Here is a 15,516-nt window from a genome sequence, read left to right on the forward strand (position 1 = left end):
CACGAGGTTGCGGGTCCGGTTCCCTGTTCATGCGTCCGCATTTTGACGGACACGAAATTGAAAACAAATCTGATGTACCACGCTTCGGATGAACCTTAAAGGGACCGACAACCGATCATTAAGGACCTAGTTTTTTTGTGGCGCAACGAAAATCTCACCCTCGGTAGTGTTTGCACCTGCAGCGGTTACTTACAAAAGCGCGTGGATATTTTGTAAGCAGAATTTTTCGATCTGAGCAGCCTCTAAAAAAAGAAAGTCCCTCCTCCAGAAACGCTCAGAAGTGAGAGCGATGTCGATAGCCCACCTCGCTAATTGTGAACCGCCGCCCATCGTTCTGCTTTCACAGGAGTGAGTGCAACTGTGGTTAAGCACCTATATTTTGACCTTCTCAATCACTTTTGAAAATAAAATGCTGGCACAATAAATTTGCGTTGTACAGACCTTTCTTATATTTACACCGCGTTTTCCCCTAAGTACACGCCTACGTCATGACTAGCTGGCCTCCGGCGTCGTTATTCTGGTGATAGACGAACCAACACAACTCGCCGAAAACGAAGGCGAATGCAGCGCATCTTTTCTATACTCACAACAAACAGAGGCTTATCTGCACATCGCAAGTAATAAAATAAAATAAAAAAACCTTACTATAGAAAAATGTGTAGTGCATTTCAATACTAATAAAAACACCGAGAACCACGGTACACTATAGTAGAAGGCGCGATATGTCCCTTATGCACCATGTTGCCGCGTGGGGCGCCAAAAGTAATTTTTAACGACATTTAGTGAGGAATTTAAAAAAATATAATCCTCGTTTAATGAGAAAAAACAGGGCTCGTTGATAGGCTATCTTTCCATCAACGGGGTTATTCACGTTCTGAGCGGTAGTCTGTCCCTTTCAAGAACGCCACTTGGTAAAAAATCATCCAGGCCTCTCGAATATGACATCTCTCATGGCCTATGTGTTGTTGCGAGACGTCACACACCATCCGTCATCAAACAATGCGTCCGGCAAGTATATATATATATATATATATATATATATATATATATATATATATATATAAAAGGTGAAGATTAGAGTGAGTAGACAGGCCGTATACGTCCAGTTACTAATTATGCGCAATGCTGCCTTCGCACCTGCATGACTCGCTGCGCCTACAGAAATAAAACGCGAACAACCAAAGACCAATGCTCATCGCTGCAATGCTTTGCTTTCCTAATTAGCGTCATCCATATACATTGCCGCAAAAAGGCTGACGACGGACGGGAACACCAAGAAGTGCCAGCAACAAAGACGCGGTCGAGCCTTATTGCGACAGTGTATTGGCAAAGCTCGGTCGTTAAAGAAGCAAGAGCAGACTTTCCACACGGCAGACGCGCAACGCGATCAGACACGCATCCTCGGCTTCGCGCCACGCAGGCAGCACATGCATGCAGGTATTGTATAAAGCATATACATCTCTGTCCAATCAGACATGCGTGCGTGGCGGACGATTTCGGCAGCCGCCGCCAAGACCGCACTATATTCTAGGCACTATATATACCGCACACTGCGCAACCGCAACCACGAAAGCCCTTTAGGCGCTGATGCGAGCGCTCAGGACGGGAACACCAAGAAGTGCCAGCAACAAAGACGCGGTCGAGCCTTATTGCGACAGTGTATTGGCAAAGCTCGGTCGTTAAAGAAGCAAGAAGCAGACAGAAACTTTCCACACGGCAGACGCGCAACGCGATCAGACACGCATCCTCGGCTTCGCGCCACGCAGGCAGCACATGCATGCAGGTATGTGTATAAAGCATATACATCTCTGTCCAATCAGACATGCGTGGTGGCGGACGATTTCGGCAGCCGCCGCCAAGACCGCACTATATTCTAGGCACTATATATACCGCACACTGCGCAACCGCAACCACGAAAGCCCTTTAGGCGCTGATGCGAGCGCTCAGAGATCATACATGGCTTGCGCAACACCCCACCTCCCCCTTCCCCTGCAGGTTATCGCTGCTTTCGTAACTAGATTGAGCCCCCCTCCCCCCTCTCCCTCTTCGTGCACAAACATACATCCATACAAAGGAGCAAATCTATAAAGCAGCACTTCATGGCGTTCCAGGCAGTATATATGTATACGTATAGACAGCGCCGTACGGCTTCCAAGGCCGTAATGTAAGGCGCGCCCTCGGGGTATGGGAGGAGGAGAAGGTCAGCTGAGAGCACAGAGAAAGCAAGCACAAAAACGACCGTCCATTTGTGGCGGTGATATTACGCTGCGCGGACGATACCACTATAACCGCCATACTATATGCTGCGCGTCGCTGAGCCAAGCGTCGGAAATTGATTCCGGATCATTCGTGCTCTCCCTTCATTTTTTTTTTTTTTTCTCTAGATCTAGTTCTCTTCCCGCTATCCCCTCAGCGACAAATAAGGCAGCGACGTTCCAATATCTTGAAGATTGCCGACGTTTCTTCATACACACGGGCGGCGTCGATGATGAGCTCCTCCGCCGACTCGGGCGAAGCCCCCCGAGAAAGAGAGACCCCGGAAAGAATCACATGGGACTGTGGAGGCAATATGACGACCGTGGATGCCGGAAAGAGAAAAGCGCGACTCTATAAGCGTGGTCTTTGTTGTATGTATCACGCCGAGTTCAATTAAGAAACAAGGGTCAATCAGTCCCGAACACAGTCCCCAATAACTCGGATGATCATCCACGAGCTCCCCCCTCTGCGCCCAGGGTTCTACGTATATACTACCGATTTCGGCGTTCAACGCGAATGTGTGCGACGAGCTAGAGCACGCAAGGCGAGCCGGTGTCAGATCCCGAAACAACATGCGAGTGGATAAATTTAAGAGAGACCAAAAGAAGAAGATACGAGACGGTGGCCGTTCCGCCGGCGCGTTTCGTAAGTCAGGGAGGCCTACACGTTGCGCCATATGGTTTAAGAGTCAGCATATATAGTCGAGCTTTCGCGAACGCAAACGCTCGTGTCGCGGCCCTCGCGAGCGCTTCGCATACGGCGGCTGCGCGTGCTGGCCGCCACCACGCTGACTACACGCAATAGCGCGCAAACTAATACAAAAGCACGTCATTTGCACGACTATATAGCGCAGTTTTATTAGTGATCTTTAAAAGTTGGTTCCCCGAAACGGTTTTGCGAAACCAAAAACCAAAACTCCTTTGTGCGCATTTGGCGCTCTTTTGGACGTTTGGCCGATATAGCCTCCCCCAATTTTGGATCTCCTGTTTCTAAAACTCACGATATATATATATATATATTATGATAGGTTAGCTCCGCGTCATTTTGAGTGTTTTGCCAGAAGCGTTCTGTGTGATGCTGTTAATATTTAGTCTTTCATAAAGCATAAAACAGTATTATTAGGTTCGCTCGATGTTCTTAACAAGTTTGTGCAGCCCATAATTCACTTCCTTCTGCACATATCAATGTATTCCACTTTGTTATTTGATTGACTCATGTGAATGAATGAATGAATGAATGAATGAATGAATGAATGAATGAATGAATGAATGAATGAATGAATGGCTGTGCGTATACGCACGCACGCTGTACCTGCACAATGAATTTGGACACACAATCAACGGCAACGCCTCGCCGCTTTGGCGCTCGAGCCAAACTGCACGTCCCCGTGCACGACGGCATCCGCGCCCGATGGGAGAGCGGACACAATATATATAGGCTTATATACCATATAATGTCGCGGCTGACGTCAACCGGGGCGAAATGGGCAACGGAGTTGCGCAACAACCAGAGGCCGATTTCCTTTATCGACATGCTTCGGGAGCTATTATATAGTATATCCTCCTAAGCGGATCCGAGCGGGAGCAACGGCTCAGTGACTGCATATTTCAACAGCCCAAAGATGGGATCGTAAAGGGTCTCTGCACCCCCTCATAAAGTATATACCGAAGAAAGACTTTAGCAAAAGCGTCCCGCAGCCTTTCAGGTTCAGTGACGCAGTTGTCTTTGCCGGACATAGCACACCGAGTGTGCTCGAATCGACCACATTGCCACTTTTAAACATTTCCGGTTCGCCAGTTTTTTCACTATACACTTCGCATCGCGATGAAAATAAAACAAAGGCGGAAAGGGAGGGTACCGCACATGCGCACTGACAGCTTGGAGTACGCTGCGTTGACTTGTTCAAAAGCGTCGCGCGGATAAACGGCGCACGAGTGATTCGTTCATGCGCTCTGCAGCGTGCACGTCATGCACAGTGTGCAGCGAGTTGGATTCACTCTGCGAGGAAACTCTGCCGCACCACTTTGGCGCAGTGACACAGGTGCAGAAGCTCCGCCCTTGAAGCTTCCATTGCCAGCAGAGAGTTGTCTGCGAGTATGACCAAAAAAAAAAAAAAAAAGACGCTTAAGGCCACTAATCGACGCGGCTTCGTCGGCCGGATATCGCTGACAAACAAGCCAGATCCGCCGCAGGAGAATCGTTTGCCCGCCGCTTCCCTAACGAGCAAATTAACATGCGTGTATACGACGAGACAAACTGACACGGCGAAGTCGTCTCCAGCGAATGGGCAAATTACGCCGCGTATGCACACGGAGACTATATAGGAAACAAGTCGCGCCGCCCCTCTTATTATTATTATTATTTTTTATCTGTGTCCCCGCCACTTCGTCTGTTTCTGACTTCCTGTTATTTTATGCCTCTTCCCGCCGTGAATCGCGCTCGAGAGCCATCAGGGAGAGTGCAGGCGCGCGCCAAGCTCGATACACGCACACAAGCTGCAATACAAACGGTGACGGTACACGGCCGAGAAGCCGAAGAAGCGCGCTCGCTCGCTCGCGCTTGGCTCGAGAGCCTGAACGCCGCTTCAGGAAGGCACGCTAATTACGCCTGCACCCTCTCTCGGCTCTCGACAGCGGGACCGAAAAAAGCGAGTCGGAGCGCCTCATTTGTCGAAGTCAATTCGATCGGGCTCGAAACGGGCTGCATTCCTTCCCTTTCCGCCTCGTGTGCTTCAGGGACCACCGCAGAAGCGCGAAACGCGCCCGCTTAGTATATACCGTGCGCTTCTGGTCATTCTCAATCGTGAATGCCAAGCGGCAATGTAACACAACACAATGGACAGATAATATACCTACTTGCATGCGGGTGTAATTCCGCCACTAGAGGAAGGGAAAGCGCTCGAAATGTGACCGAACAGCATTCTTGAAGTGCAGTTGTGTTCTGTTTGCACGCGGTTCTGAAGCCGCTGACACAGCCGGTGGTATAGGAAGACTCAACGCGCGGCTGGGACTCGGGGTGCACGTTGCCGTGGCCCGGTAACTCCTTGCAAATGACATTACCATCTGACAAATAAAAAAAAATAAAAAAGCAAAAAAAAAAAAACGATTTCCTCTCCCTCTCGCTGCAAATTACACGTACGTGCTAGAACCAAGCAAACGCATACACACGTAAAATGCACGAATAACCAACGAGCGGTTGAAGAATCGCTCCTATGGGATTTAGCTGTCGGCAGCGACAGGCACTCTACAGATGCGATATACGAGAGCTTGGGGACAGCGACACGAGACGATCGAACGCTCTGATTGCGCTATGCTGTGTCAACGCGTCACGTCCCTGTCCCCTGGTGCTCGTAGAGCATCACGTCTAACCAACAAGCCTAACGTAATGTGTCGATACTGTCGATCCCGTGCGACGCTATTTACCGGAATACCCTGCCGACACTCGACCGAGGTTGAGCGCTTCCATCGCCCCCGCGCGTCTCCGAATAGTCACGGCACGCTAATTACAATGAATGCGCTGCGAATATGAGAAGCCGAAGACAGCAGAATGTGCCTCGCGCAGCTTATCGATAAGAGTGTCAAGGGGAAAAGAAACCATAAAAACCACGACCTGATATGGCTAACCAAAAGACATGGTTAGGGCGGCTAGAGAAGTCTAGCCACTCTAACAAGGTAATCGAAGCAGTATCTACGCCATGCCAAGCGCTGCGTTTCTGACATCCCACAGCTATAGGGCTAAGGGCATGTGCCGAAAGCGGCCCTCGTTGTTGCGTAGTACATAAACTGTGCAGCCGGGCAAGGGCCCGTTCCCCCGACCGGGAAGATATCGTTTAAGTTTCCAACCCAGCTCAGGATATAGCGCGAAATCGACGCCAGACGCATGGTATACGCATGACCAGAAGCATCTAAACGAACTACGGGCTATTATACCGGCAACACAGAACGCGGCGGCAGCTATATAACTCTAGATTTTACCAGTCACAGATCAATCCCCCCTCCCCGAAGAGCTTCAATGGCAGGAGCCTCCATTGTGCCCAAGTTCTCATTGTGCTCTTTGTGTAAACGTCAAAAAGACGGGGCAGATAAGAAGTGCGCGCGTACCCATGATTAAAAAAAAAAAAAAAAAAAAAGACTACCACCAAGCTTCGGCTCTACACGGGACATTCACTCAAAGGGCTGAGTGACCACTCTCCAAGAGAGCGTGTCGAGCGTTAACCCTACTGAACTATCGCGCTAATATACTACGAAAAAAAAAAAAAGAGAGAGAACTCCAGAAAAAGCTTGCTCCGCATTCTGCCCATACAAGGCGGCGTCTCGTCCGAAAGCCGTTTAAGCGCGCGCCCAAAAGACATGGTCAAGAGCGCATAAAACCAACGAAAAGAAGTGGCTTAGGTAAAGAGAGACAGAGGAAAACGAGCAGCGCGTATGGATGCCGCGAGGTGCGAGTAGGGATCAGCACACGCTCAAAGCGCATAGCGACGAGCCTCCACCCACAGCCTGAAACAGCGATCACGACGCCAAAGAAATGTTCTTTGGCTCAGCGGCTCTGGTACGCAGAAAGTGCGACGTAAGCGAAGCTCAGGGTAAAGGATCCGCCGAAAGCTGCTCATCTCCCGGAAAGGAACTCACTCGTTTTCGGAGAATGGATTGAAAAAGAACTTAACTCAATCGTGGCTACGAGTCTGCACTTATCGGATAAACGAAAAACAATAAGGAAAGGGAACACACATGCCCGCGCATACGATACCGTGGTCCGGTTAAGAGAAATCCGGAAGATTAGAGCGGTGCGTTTAAGAGACTGGTTATATAGGATAAACATGGCGGCTGATAGGTTGGTTCGGGGCGAGTGCAACTGCCAAGCGAATGCCACGAAAAATTGCATCAGCGCGAAAAACGCATCAGCATACAAGTACAGAGTCGTGTCAGATATGCTTACAACAGGGAACTGAATTTCCTGAGCAGGCCAGCATGCACACGAGGTCTGTACGAGAGCGCAGACTATTCGCCCCTGCAATACATCGATTGAAGTTCGATTACATAGAGAGAGAATACCATACTAATATTATGGCGGGAGGCCTATTTGGGGAAGTGAGTGGGGAAGGGAAATCGGGCTGTGTGGCTCCCTACGGAAGCTTCGCATGCGAAATCCACAGTGAGTTCTCATTTTAACGTTCTCGCTTACGTTCTCCTCTTGCCAATACATGGTTTGCTGTGAACAAAATGTACAGCTGCGCTTTCTTTTCTCCAATCAACAAAATAAACCAGCGGACGCAAGCTTAACTACGGCCGGTATAACGTAAAACCATAGTAAAACTATTATTCCAATCTGTTCTTATTCCAAATCGGCCACTAGCCCTCCGTGATAGGCCAAAACCCCTCCAGCTCTGCCCATATGGGCAGACCTGCAGCCGTTTTGACCTATCACGGAGAGCTAATGGCCGTTTCGAAATAATAACAGACGGGAATAGTTTTACGTTATATCGGCCTACGTATGTAAACAACCACACAACGAGACAATGAATAAACGTGCGACTGAGCGGACAAACGCTTTGCCGCAACATACTAGCCGTTGTTCCACCGACGAAAGGGAGTTGTAACGAGACCACGCGTAAACAGAGCGTGCAGCCCATCTGCCCGCAGCGCGGACACCGGGAAGAGCGGCGACCTTGAGCCGTCGTGACACGCGCCGCGGGCACACAGCGTGCGACAGTTTCCGACAGCCGGGCCGCGCTCGCCTCGTGACCCAACCGGGCCAACGGGCCTCAATGTGTCCACGAGCTGCGGACGTGCGCTCTGCGGGCAGCGAGGCCGGTGCCGGGAACGCACGGCGGAGAGTGCGTCGCGCGCCTATCACGCGCGCGGCGCATTCACAACACGGGCGACGGGTTGTCGGAGAGGGCCAAACACGATCGCGGCGTCGAGTACGCTCGCAAGCACAGAACGCCGAATCGATAACTTCGGCAGGACCCTCGTGATTAACAGTTACGTCCTAGTAGGATACTTTAGTCTACTCGGGTACAGTGACTCGTCGGCGCGAGGAAGGTACAGGTCAAACGACCACGAGACACGACACGACGCAGTGTCCTGTGTCGATCGTGTCCTTCACAAGTTGTTAGCCCCATCTTTCGGCGAATTTTTTTTTCTTTACTTCGCTACCCTTCGAAGTGGCTGAACAACGATATGGCGTTCTGCTGCGGGGCACTAGGTCACGGGATCGATTCCCGGCAGCGACGGCCGATGCCGATGGCTACAGTATGCAAAAACGCTCGTGTATACTTAGATTTGCGTGCACATCGAAGAAGTCGAGATTGTGCAACTCAATCATCCGCCTTGCAGTGCGGCGTCCCACTAGCCGCAGCTTCTGGACGCTAAACACCACAATTTTGCACTCCAATTTCCTGCCTCAATACATATGCAAACAACTAGTCCAAAATAGAAAACGCGAAATAGAAAATCGTCCAGATCCAACGCCCATTTTGTAATTTGATGTAAAGCGAAGCTTACGTGAAGAAGTTCATTAAAACGTATAAAATTGTTTACTTTCCGGACCACATTTTGCAGCATATCAATTACGTACCTGGCGGGCAAGACGCGGAGAGTATACATTGCAAGCCTTTAGACAAACTCTTCATGGAATCATTACGAAACGCGTTTTTCTTTACAAGCCCACCGCGCTTCACATCTCGTGGCATTTTGCCGGAAGTAGAGGAATGGAACAGCTACAGGCGGCCATTCCTGAAACGGGAATTGGCTCGGACTTTCCAACTCCACGAAATAGCAAGGAATGAAACGATGCCATTCCCTCATCCGACGGAATGGAATTACCGCGGCAGGCAATGCCCTCATCACCCATGTCCGTCGTACCTCACGCAACGTCCCCTCAAACGCCGTGGTACCAGCACGCGCCCGCAACTTTGTGTATCAGCAGATTGGTTTTTTTTTTTTTTTTTTTTTTTTTTTTTTTTTTTTTTTTTTTGCACGCACTGCTGGCGACTGGGACGATCTTCCCATCCATATCGCCCTGATGACCTAACGGAACGTACCTCCATTGCGCTCTCCAATATGCCGACGCTTCAAGCGTACCTGATGCGCGTACTTCCGCCGTGCTTTGTCACACACCCATCGTGTAATTAAAGTCCCCAGCAAGGGAAACCTTGAGGCCTCACCGATAAATTAATACATAAACTGACAGCCACACTCCGCAACTGTGGTAGCCACGGTCAGCAACGTTTTGGACGGCTCGCAAACAAAGGCCGGTGTGACGCAGGGATGAGACTTCAGCGAACATTCGTGCACCGCCAGTATACAACGAGTCCTCCTCACAAGGCTTCACCGCAAGCGTGCCGCGGGCTCTTCCGGAGACAAGGCGGCGGCGGCGGCGCGGAAAGCAGTTGGAGGTGAAGATGTCGCCCTGCAACGACACGGCGTGCGCGCGCCACACACGCGGACAGTCGGAAGTCCTTGACATAAATCACGACGACGAACGACCGAACCAACTCGCGCAAGAGAGCGCGAAGCCTGCCCAGGTGCTGTGCAACTATGTGCAATGGGCTCGTTGCGCCACGCGGGCGACACACGAACCGGGGAAACGGGCTCTAACCGTCGAGGCGCGCGCGTTAAGACGCTAACCGAGGAATGCAACGCATGCAAGCGTGGTTCCCTCGTGACGGGGGCGAGGTAGGATCATGTCGCGCACAAGCGGATGACGGAAAAGGTCGATGTGAGAACGTGGCGAGCCGTTCAGAGCGCCCTAAACTATACTTACCACGACAGCGTGTCCTCGAACAAGTTTCCGAGGAAGGTGAAAGCGTCGCCAAGTCATGACGCAGAAGGTGGTCACGTGGGAGTAGGACATCGGCCACGTTTTGGCGTTCGCTTCTGTTCGCTTGATTTTGTCATAGCTTTGTCATGCTGCTACTCACGTGACCACCTTCTGCGTAATGAGTTTAAGATATGCAGCTCCTAAGAAACGAAACCGAAACTGGTCAGTATAGGAAAGCTATCGTAGTAAATCATTTAGGGCGCTCCGAGGCTTGCCCATATTTTTTCTAAGGTTTCGAGATCCAGGGCCTTTAATTTGACACAGGGATACAACGAAAGGTCGGGAAAAGTCCGCATGTCCATGAAAATCCAATACGTATGTTCCTACGCATCCATTGTATGTCATGTCAATTTCTGGCTATGCCGCGGATTCGATAACCACGAACAAGTTCGGGCAATCTACCTTCCAGAGAACCGAGGGGAAAAAAAAAAAAAGCGCTTAGTTGCTTTTCTACTTTGATGTGCACGGCGGCCGCAATAGTGGCGCTAAATACGTTCCATCATCATTGATCAAATACGTTTGAATGCCGCACGCGGCCTTAAGTCACCGTTTCATGGCTTTTACTGATCCGGCAACATTTTTATACCAACCAATGTTTTATGGCGCTTTGTGGGTTACAACCGAAAAGTTTAACGTACAACACCCGCGCGAAGTGTAAGTAAATTAATCCAAAAGACAACGAAGCCAAGGAAACCATTGGTGCATTTCTTTTTTCATTTCGGATATAAAATTATATCCGAAATGAAAGGAATAAAATGCACATATGGCTTCCTTGGCTTCACAATTTCGTGAATGTGTCTTAAATTTGCGGTGAAGCTTTGCATCTCTCATTTAAAAAACAAAGGTAGGAATTTTCCTTTTCCTTCATTCAGAATGTGATGCTTATGGCAAAAATAACCCTACTACCATTTTATACCTAAACTTCAACATTAAAACGGTTACTTTCCCTCTGCTTTCCTTGGCTGCCACTCTGCTTAAGAGTGTGCCAATATTCGACAGTTTCAAATTACGAATCGAATAGGTCTTATCCGATTCGTAAATGCGAAAATTTTTAAATACCTTTCGAAGATTTCAATAACGTCACCTGCGCTTAATTAAACATTAAATTGAGGCAAAAAGTAAGGTAAATGTTCACCCCCGCAGGCATATTATAGACATAAAACACGAGAACTTGCGTATTGAAGCAGGCGACGTCGCTTCAGGTAGCCATACTTCACTGGCTTTACAGCGATCGCTCGCACTCTCTGAAGAGTCCTATTCATGCGAAGAAACAACTTGTTTGCTCCTAATGCTCTATTTCGGCTTTTATTAAACAACGCTTTATAAAAGCATGCTATGTAATGACAAAAAAACTTGCTAACTTTAGGAATACTAAGACATGAACATCGTTTATTTATATTAGTTGTGATAACGGCTGTTCGTTATTCGAAAACTATTCGATATTCAATTCACTTCTGGCAATATTCGATTAATTCGTAATCGATCCCGTCTCAAAAATCACTATTTGCACACCTTTCTGCTTCATGTGGACGTAGCTAAAAAAACTAGGCCTTTGTTCCCACGACTCTTATTCTCTCTGTTATAAATTATTCATCAAGTGCAGTGAGGCATATACAGACAATATATATGCAAATGAGTATTGGGAACACTAAGTGTTAGCGTCATTATATACATACGAACGGAACTCCGCCCGGCATTTCGAGTGGAGAACACGCCTGAGGAAGAGTAAAAACTTCTTCCAAGTTCTCGTGATTTGTAGATTTTTAAATATTTTTTTAGTGGACGAGCATTTCTATTTACCCGTAAAAATGGAGCGCACGCACCAAAAGTTGATTAGTATTACAGGAAAACAACTAGCTGTCGAAAACTACCTAGCTGTTATAAGGTGTTCGAAACCGAAATTTGCGAGTCCTACGTAATAAAGATGTACGAAAAAAACAAAACTGAAAAAAAAAATCTACTTCCGCATATTGAATACAATACCGAATGTTTCCAATTTCAAGAAAAAAGTGAATTATTAAGATGAAATCCGGCAGTCAAAGGTTTACGTTATTTGAGATGTCTGATGCCGCTAACTGGATGTCAGACCAATTTGAGAAGCTTGTAAATGAGAAGCATAATCTCTGATGCACCATGACAACGACTAATGAAGCAAAGAAACAGCTCCTCGCCAGATGCTCGTTGAAAAAGTTCAGTGCAATACTAGAGCACCGCGCATGTTCATAAGGACCCTAAACACATACATGCCAAACCCTCCCGAATTTTGTGATTGTTTTCCGTAAATTTTACGAATTTTGCTCGTTCACCGATTTTACGAATGTTGCGTCAAGTTTTACAAAAATAAAATATTCTGCTTAAGAAAAAGTTTTAAAGGTGTCGCAAAAAAAATGCATACAATAAAGAAATGTGGATCTTATCTTGTTTGCTCTTTTGCGGCAGCAGAAAACGCCATATATTAGAGGGCTGCTCGTTTCGAGCAAGTTTATTCAGACAAGTTCGTGAAGCAGGTGAAATTAGCAACAGCAAAGTCGCTTAAAAAGGTCACTCTGGTCTAAAAATAGTGGGTTGCTTTTCAGTTTCTACTGTGTTCCGAGTTTCTCGATACAATATTTAATAAAGTGCGTATATACTCCACAGAATGAGTGTTCTCAGTGCAATCTTTAATAAAAATGAATGCTATCACCACCCCCTTCGCGACATGTGCGGAAATATACCTTAAGTAAAATGTTCTTTCCTGAATCTCATTTTAATTTTTAACTAGGGCAAATTATTACGGTCAAATAGACTTAGGGACAGCTTAAGCGAGAAACCAGAGTTCTGAAATTAAACATACGCGACTGTGTAGAGAGTTTATTGGATTCAAGCACACCGAGAAGGTAATTAGGCTATTTCAGGACGATGTTTCGTGTAGGATAGTAGCGTGCGAAATGTACGCACAGCGACAGCACTTAATTGTAGGCTATGTGAACAGAAGATAAAGAAAAACTCTACAAGTACGATCGATAGTTTTGGAGACAGCAAAAAAAAAAAAAAAGTATAAGTGGCATTTACACCTTTTTTTTCTGTAAAAAAGAAACAGAAAAAGCTCTTAATGAAGTAAAATAGCTCACGACGTCATAGCTCGGTTTCGCAGTCAGTCCAGCCTCCAAGACCTCGATCTTGGATCGCGAGTAAGTCGTACTCGCGAAAGGAACAGGCAGGAAATCATTGCCAGATAAGCCAGCAGTTTATCCAAAGATACATGCGCTACAGTGACGATAGGGTAACAACGGCAGTTATAGATGGTATCGGCGCGCAGAGAAAGCGACAATAAACAAGACGACGGGATCACGCTGAGTGCAAACCTAAAGTTGCACACCGTTTTAATTTCTTACCAACAGCGTTGCCGTGACGACTGCCAGTACGGTAAGGACGGGGACGTTTGTTACCCCCGTGCGAAACCATACTTGCCTTCCCGCTGCCGATATTGGAGGGCTCCGATAAACTAACCACCGTTTTTTTTTTTTTTTTTTTTTTTTTTTTCTTTCTTTTTAACGTGAACCCAAGCACGGCACGAGAGCGTTGTTGCGGCGGAATGCGGCCGCCAGGGTCAGGAATTCAGCCTGTGACCGCTTATCCTACAACAAACTACCGTAAACAGAACAGGTCACATACGTGCTTCTAATTGCATTCATAACTGAAACCAAACTTCCAGCGGCATAGACGGGCAGCTCGACGTGTGAGCGTCCGTCTCGTTCCCGTGCATGCCTCGGTTGGCAGAGGTAAAAACCCATTCATAAGTGAAAATTTCATGGAACGCTGCAGCTCGACTGTTGTTTACGTTGTGTTACGCATGATAGTGGAGGACGCAGAAGGACGCCATACGTGCTGCTGTGGAGGTCATGAAATGGGACGAGAAATAAAAGATCGTCTAGCGCTACTGCAAGTTTCGCGAAAACAGATCGACCGCGAATGCAGGTGCTTTCAGGCACCGAAGCTTTGCCCGACTTCGCACAAGTCACACTCGAGCGATCAATAGCAGCAATACTTGATCTGCCTTGCACGACGAACTAGTGAGTGGTTTTTCAATGCTAACAGTCGCTTCTTCACCTTACGAGCGCATCGCCGTCAACCGAAGCAGGAGCGATGCGAAAACCGGCCGCGGCACAACAGCAGCGCAAGGGCTGCAATCGCTGTGCCGCCCGCAGCAAGGGCGTACTTCAGGGCTGGCGGGCGGTGCACTTCAGGGTGCAACCACACGTTTAGCAGCACGGCGGTCAAGGGGAAACGCGAAGAGAGGTGTGCCCCGAACAAAGTTGTCCCTAATCCGTACGCACAGGCTGTTTTCATATAAAAATCTAGGCCTAAAGACGCAGGTTGTCCTCGCTCGAAAAACGTCGACCCAAAGCTGCTAGACGCCCCGGAAAAAACAAAGTACTACACATAAAATGTGAACCGGCGTCGAAGGCGGCGGTACAGTAAGAACGAAATAATCTGTACGGAAGGAACCGGCTTCTCGGAAAGCGATACGAAACGAGGAGGTGCGTCAAAGCCGAGACGGTACTCACGGTGTGGTTGACACCCCACATAAAAACACTGAGCAGCGGCTCGTTGGCTCGGAAGAGTTTTGCCTTCTGATGCTTAGGCTTGAAGTGCTTCTTTTTCAGGCGGCTGCTGCCCTTTGTGGTGAGTCCAGACGCTATCCCAGACATCTTGGCTTCGCTAGAGCGGTTCCGCACCGAAACACACAAGAAATCGCGCGGACACTGGTGCAAAAGATCGACTGATACTACCGAGACATCCTCCTAGGTGCTGTCGATGCGGTCTCTAATGGCTCCTGGCAATGACATTTCCCAGCAAGCTCCGCTAGAACACGTGATACAATTGCTTCAATAAATTGTTAGGAGATGGCGCCACCAATCAACACCGCTTGCTGTTTCGGTTTCGTTTCAGACTGCCGCATCGCCCTTACCGCCCGTGCCGGCGGAAATTGCCACTAAATACGGCTTAAAATTCCTTTCGCAGAAGTTCTGGTTTAGCCTACTCTCGTCTCAAAGCTTACCTTCGTAAATAAAAAAAGCACGGGCTTTCGCGTATGCGAAACGTCTTCTTGGGAGACTGCGACGAAACCATTTGTATTTGTGCGTGCGCGGCGCGCGCTCGTGTGTGTGTGTGTGTGTGTGTGTGTGTGTGTGTGTGTGTGTGTGTGTGTGTGTGTGTGTGTGTGTGTGTGTGTGTGTGTGTGTGTGTGCGTGTGCGCGTGTGCGGTGTGCGCGTGTGCGTGTGTGTGTGTGTGTGTGTGTGTGTGTGTGTGTGTGTGTGTGTGTGTGTGTGTGTGTGTGTGTGTGTGTGTGTGTGTGTGTGTGTGTGTGTGTGTGTGTGTGTGCAGATAATTCATTTGGCGAGAACATTGTAGATCAACAGTGAAGTCTAGTGGTGTCCACTGAACGGTGTAGGGAT

At 48.3% G+C, this 15,516-nt stretch overlaps 1 protein-coding gene across 1 annotated transcript in view; it reads right to left on the reverse strand.

Annotated features, from left to right (window-relative positions):
* Window positions 1-14,903, reverse strand: part of LOC119441845 (phosphatidylinositol 5-phosphate 4-kinase type-2 alpha-like) — a 105,675-nt gene extending 90,772 nt beyond the window's left edge. Inside the window, 1 exon segment of the mRNA XM_037706480.2 lies at window positions 14,625-14,903. Coding sequence (XP_037562408.1) covers window positions 14,625-14,768 — 144 coding nt within the window. The 5' untranslated portion in view covers window positions 14,769-14,903.
* Between the last annotated feature and the right edge of the window lie 613 nt (window positions 14,904-15,516).

This window comes from Dermacentor silvarum, chromosome 2 (genome assembly GCF_013339745.2).
Source record: "Dermacentor silvarum isolate Dsil-2018 chromosome 2, BIME_Dsil_1.4, whole genome shotgun sequence".
Lineage (NCBI taxonomy): Eukaryota > Metazoa > Arthropoda > Arachnida > Ixodida > Ixodidae > Dermacentor > Dermacentor silvarum.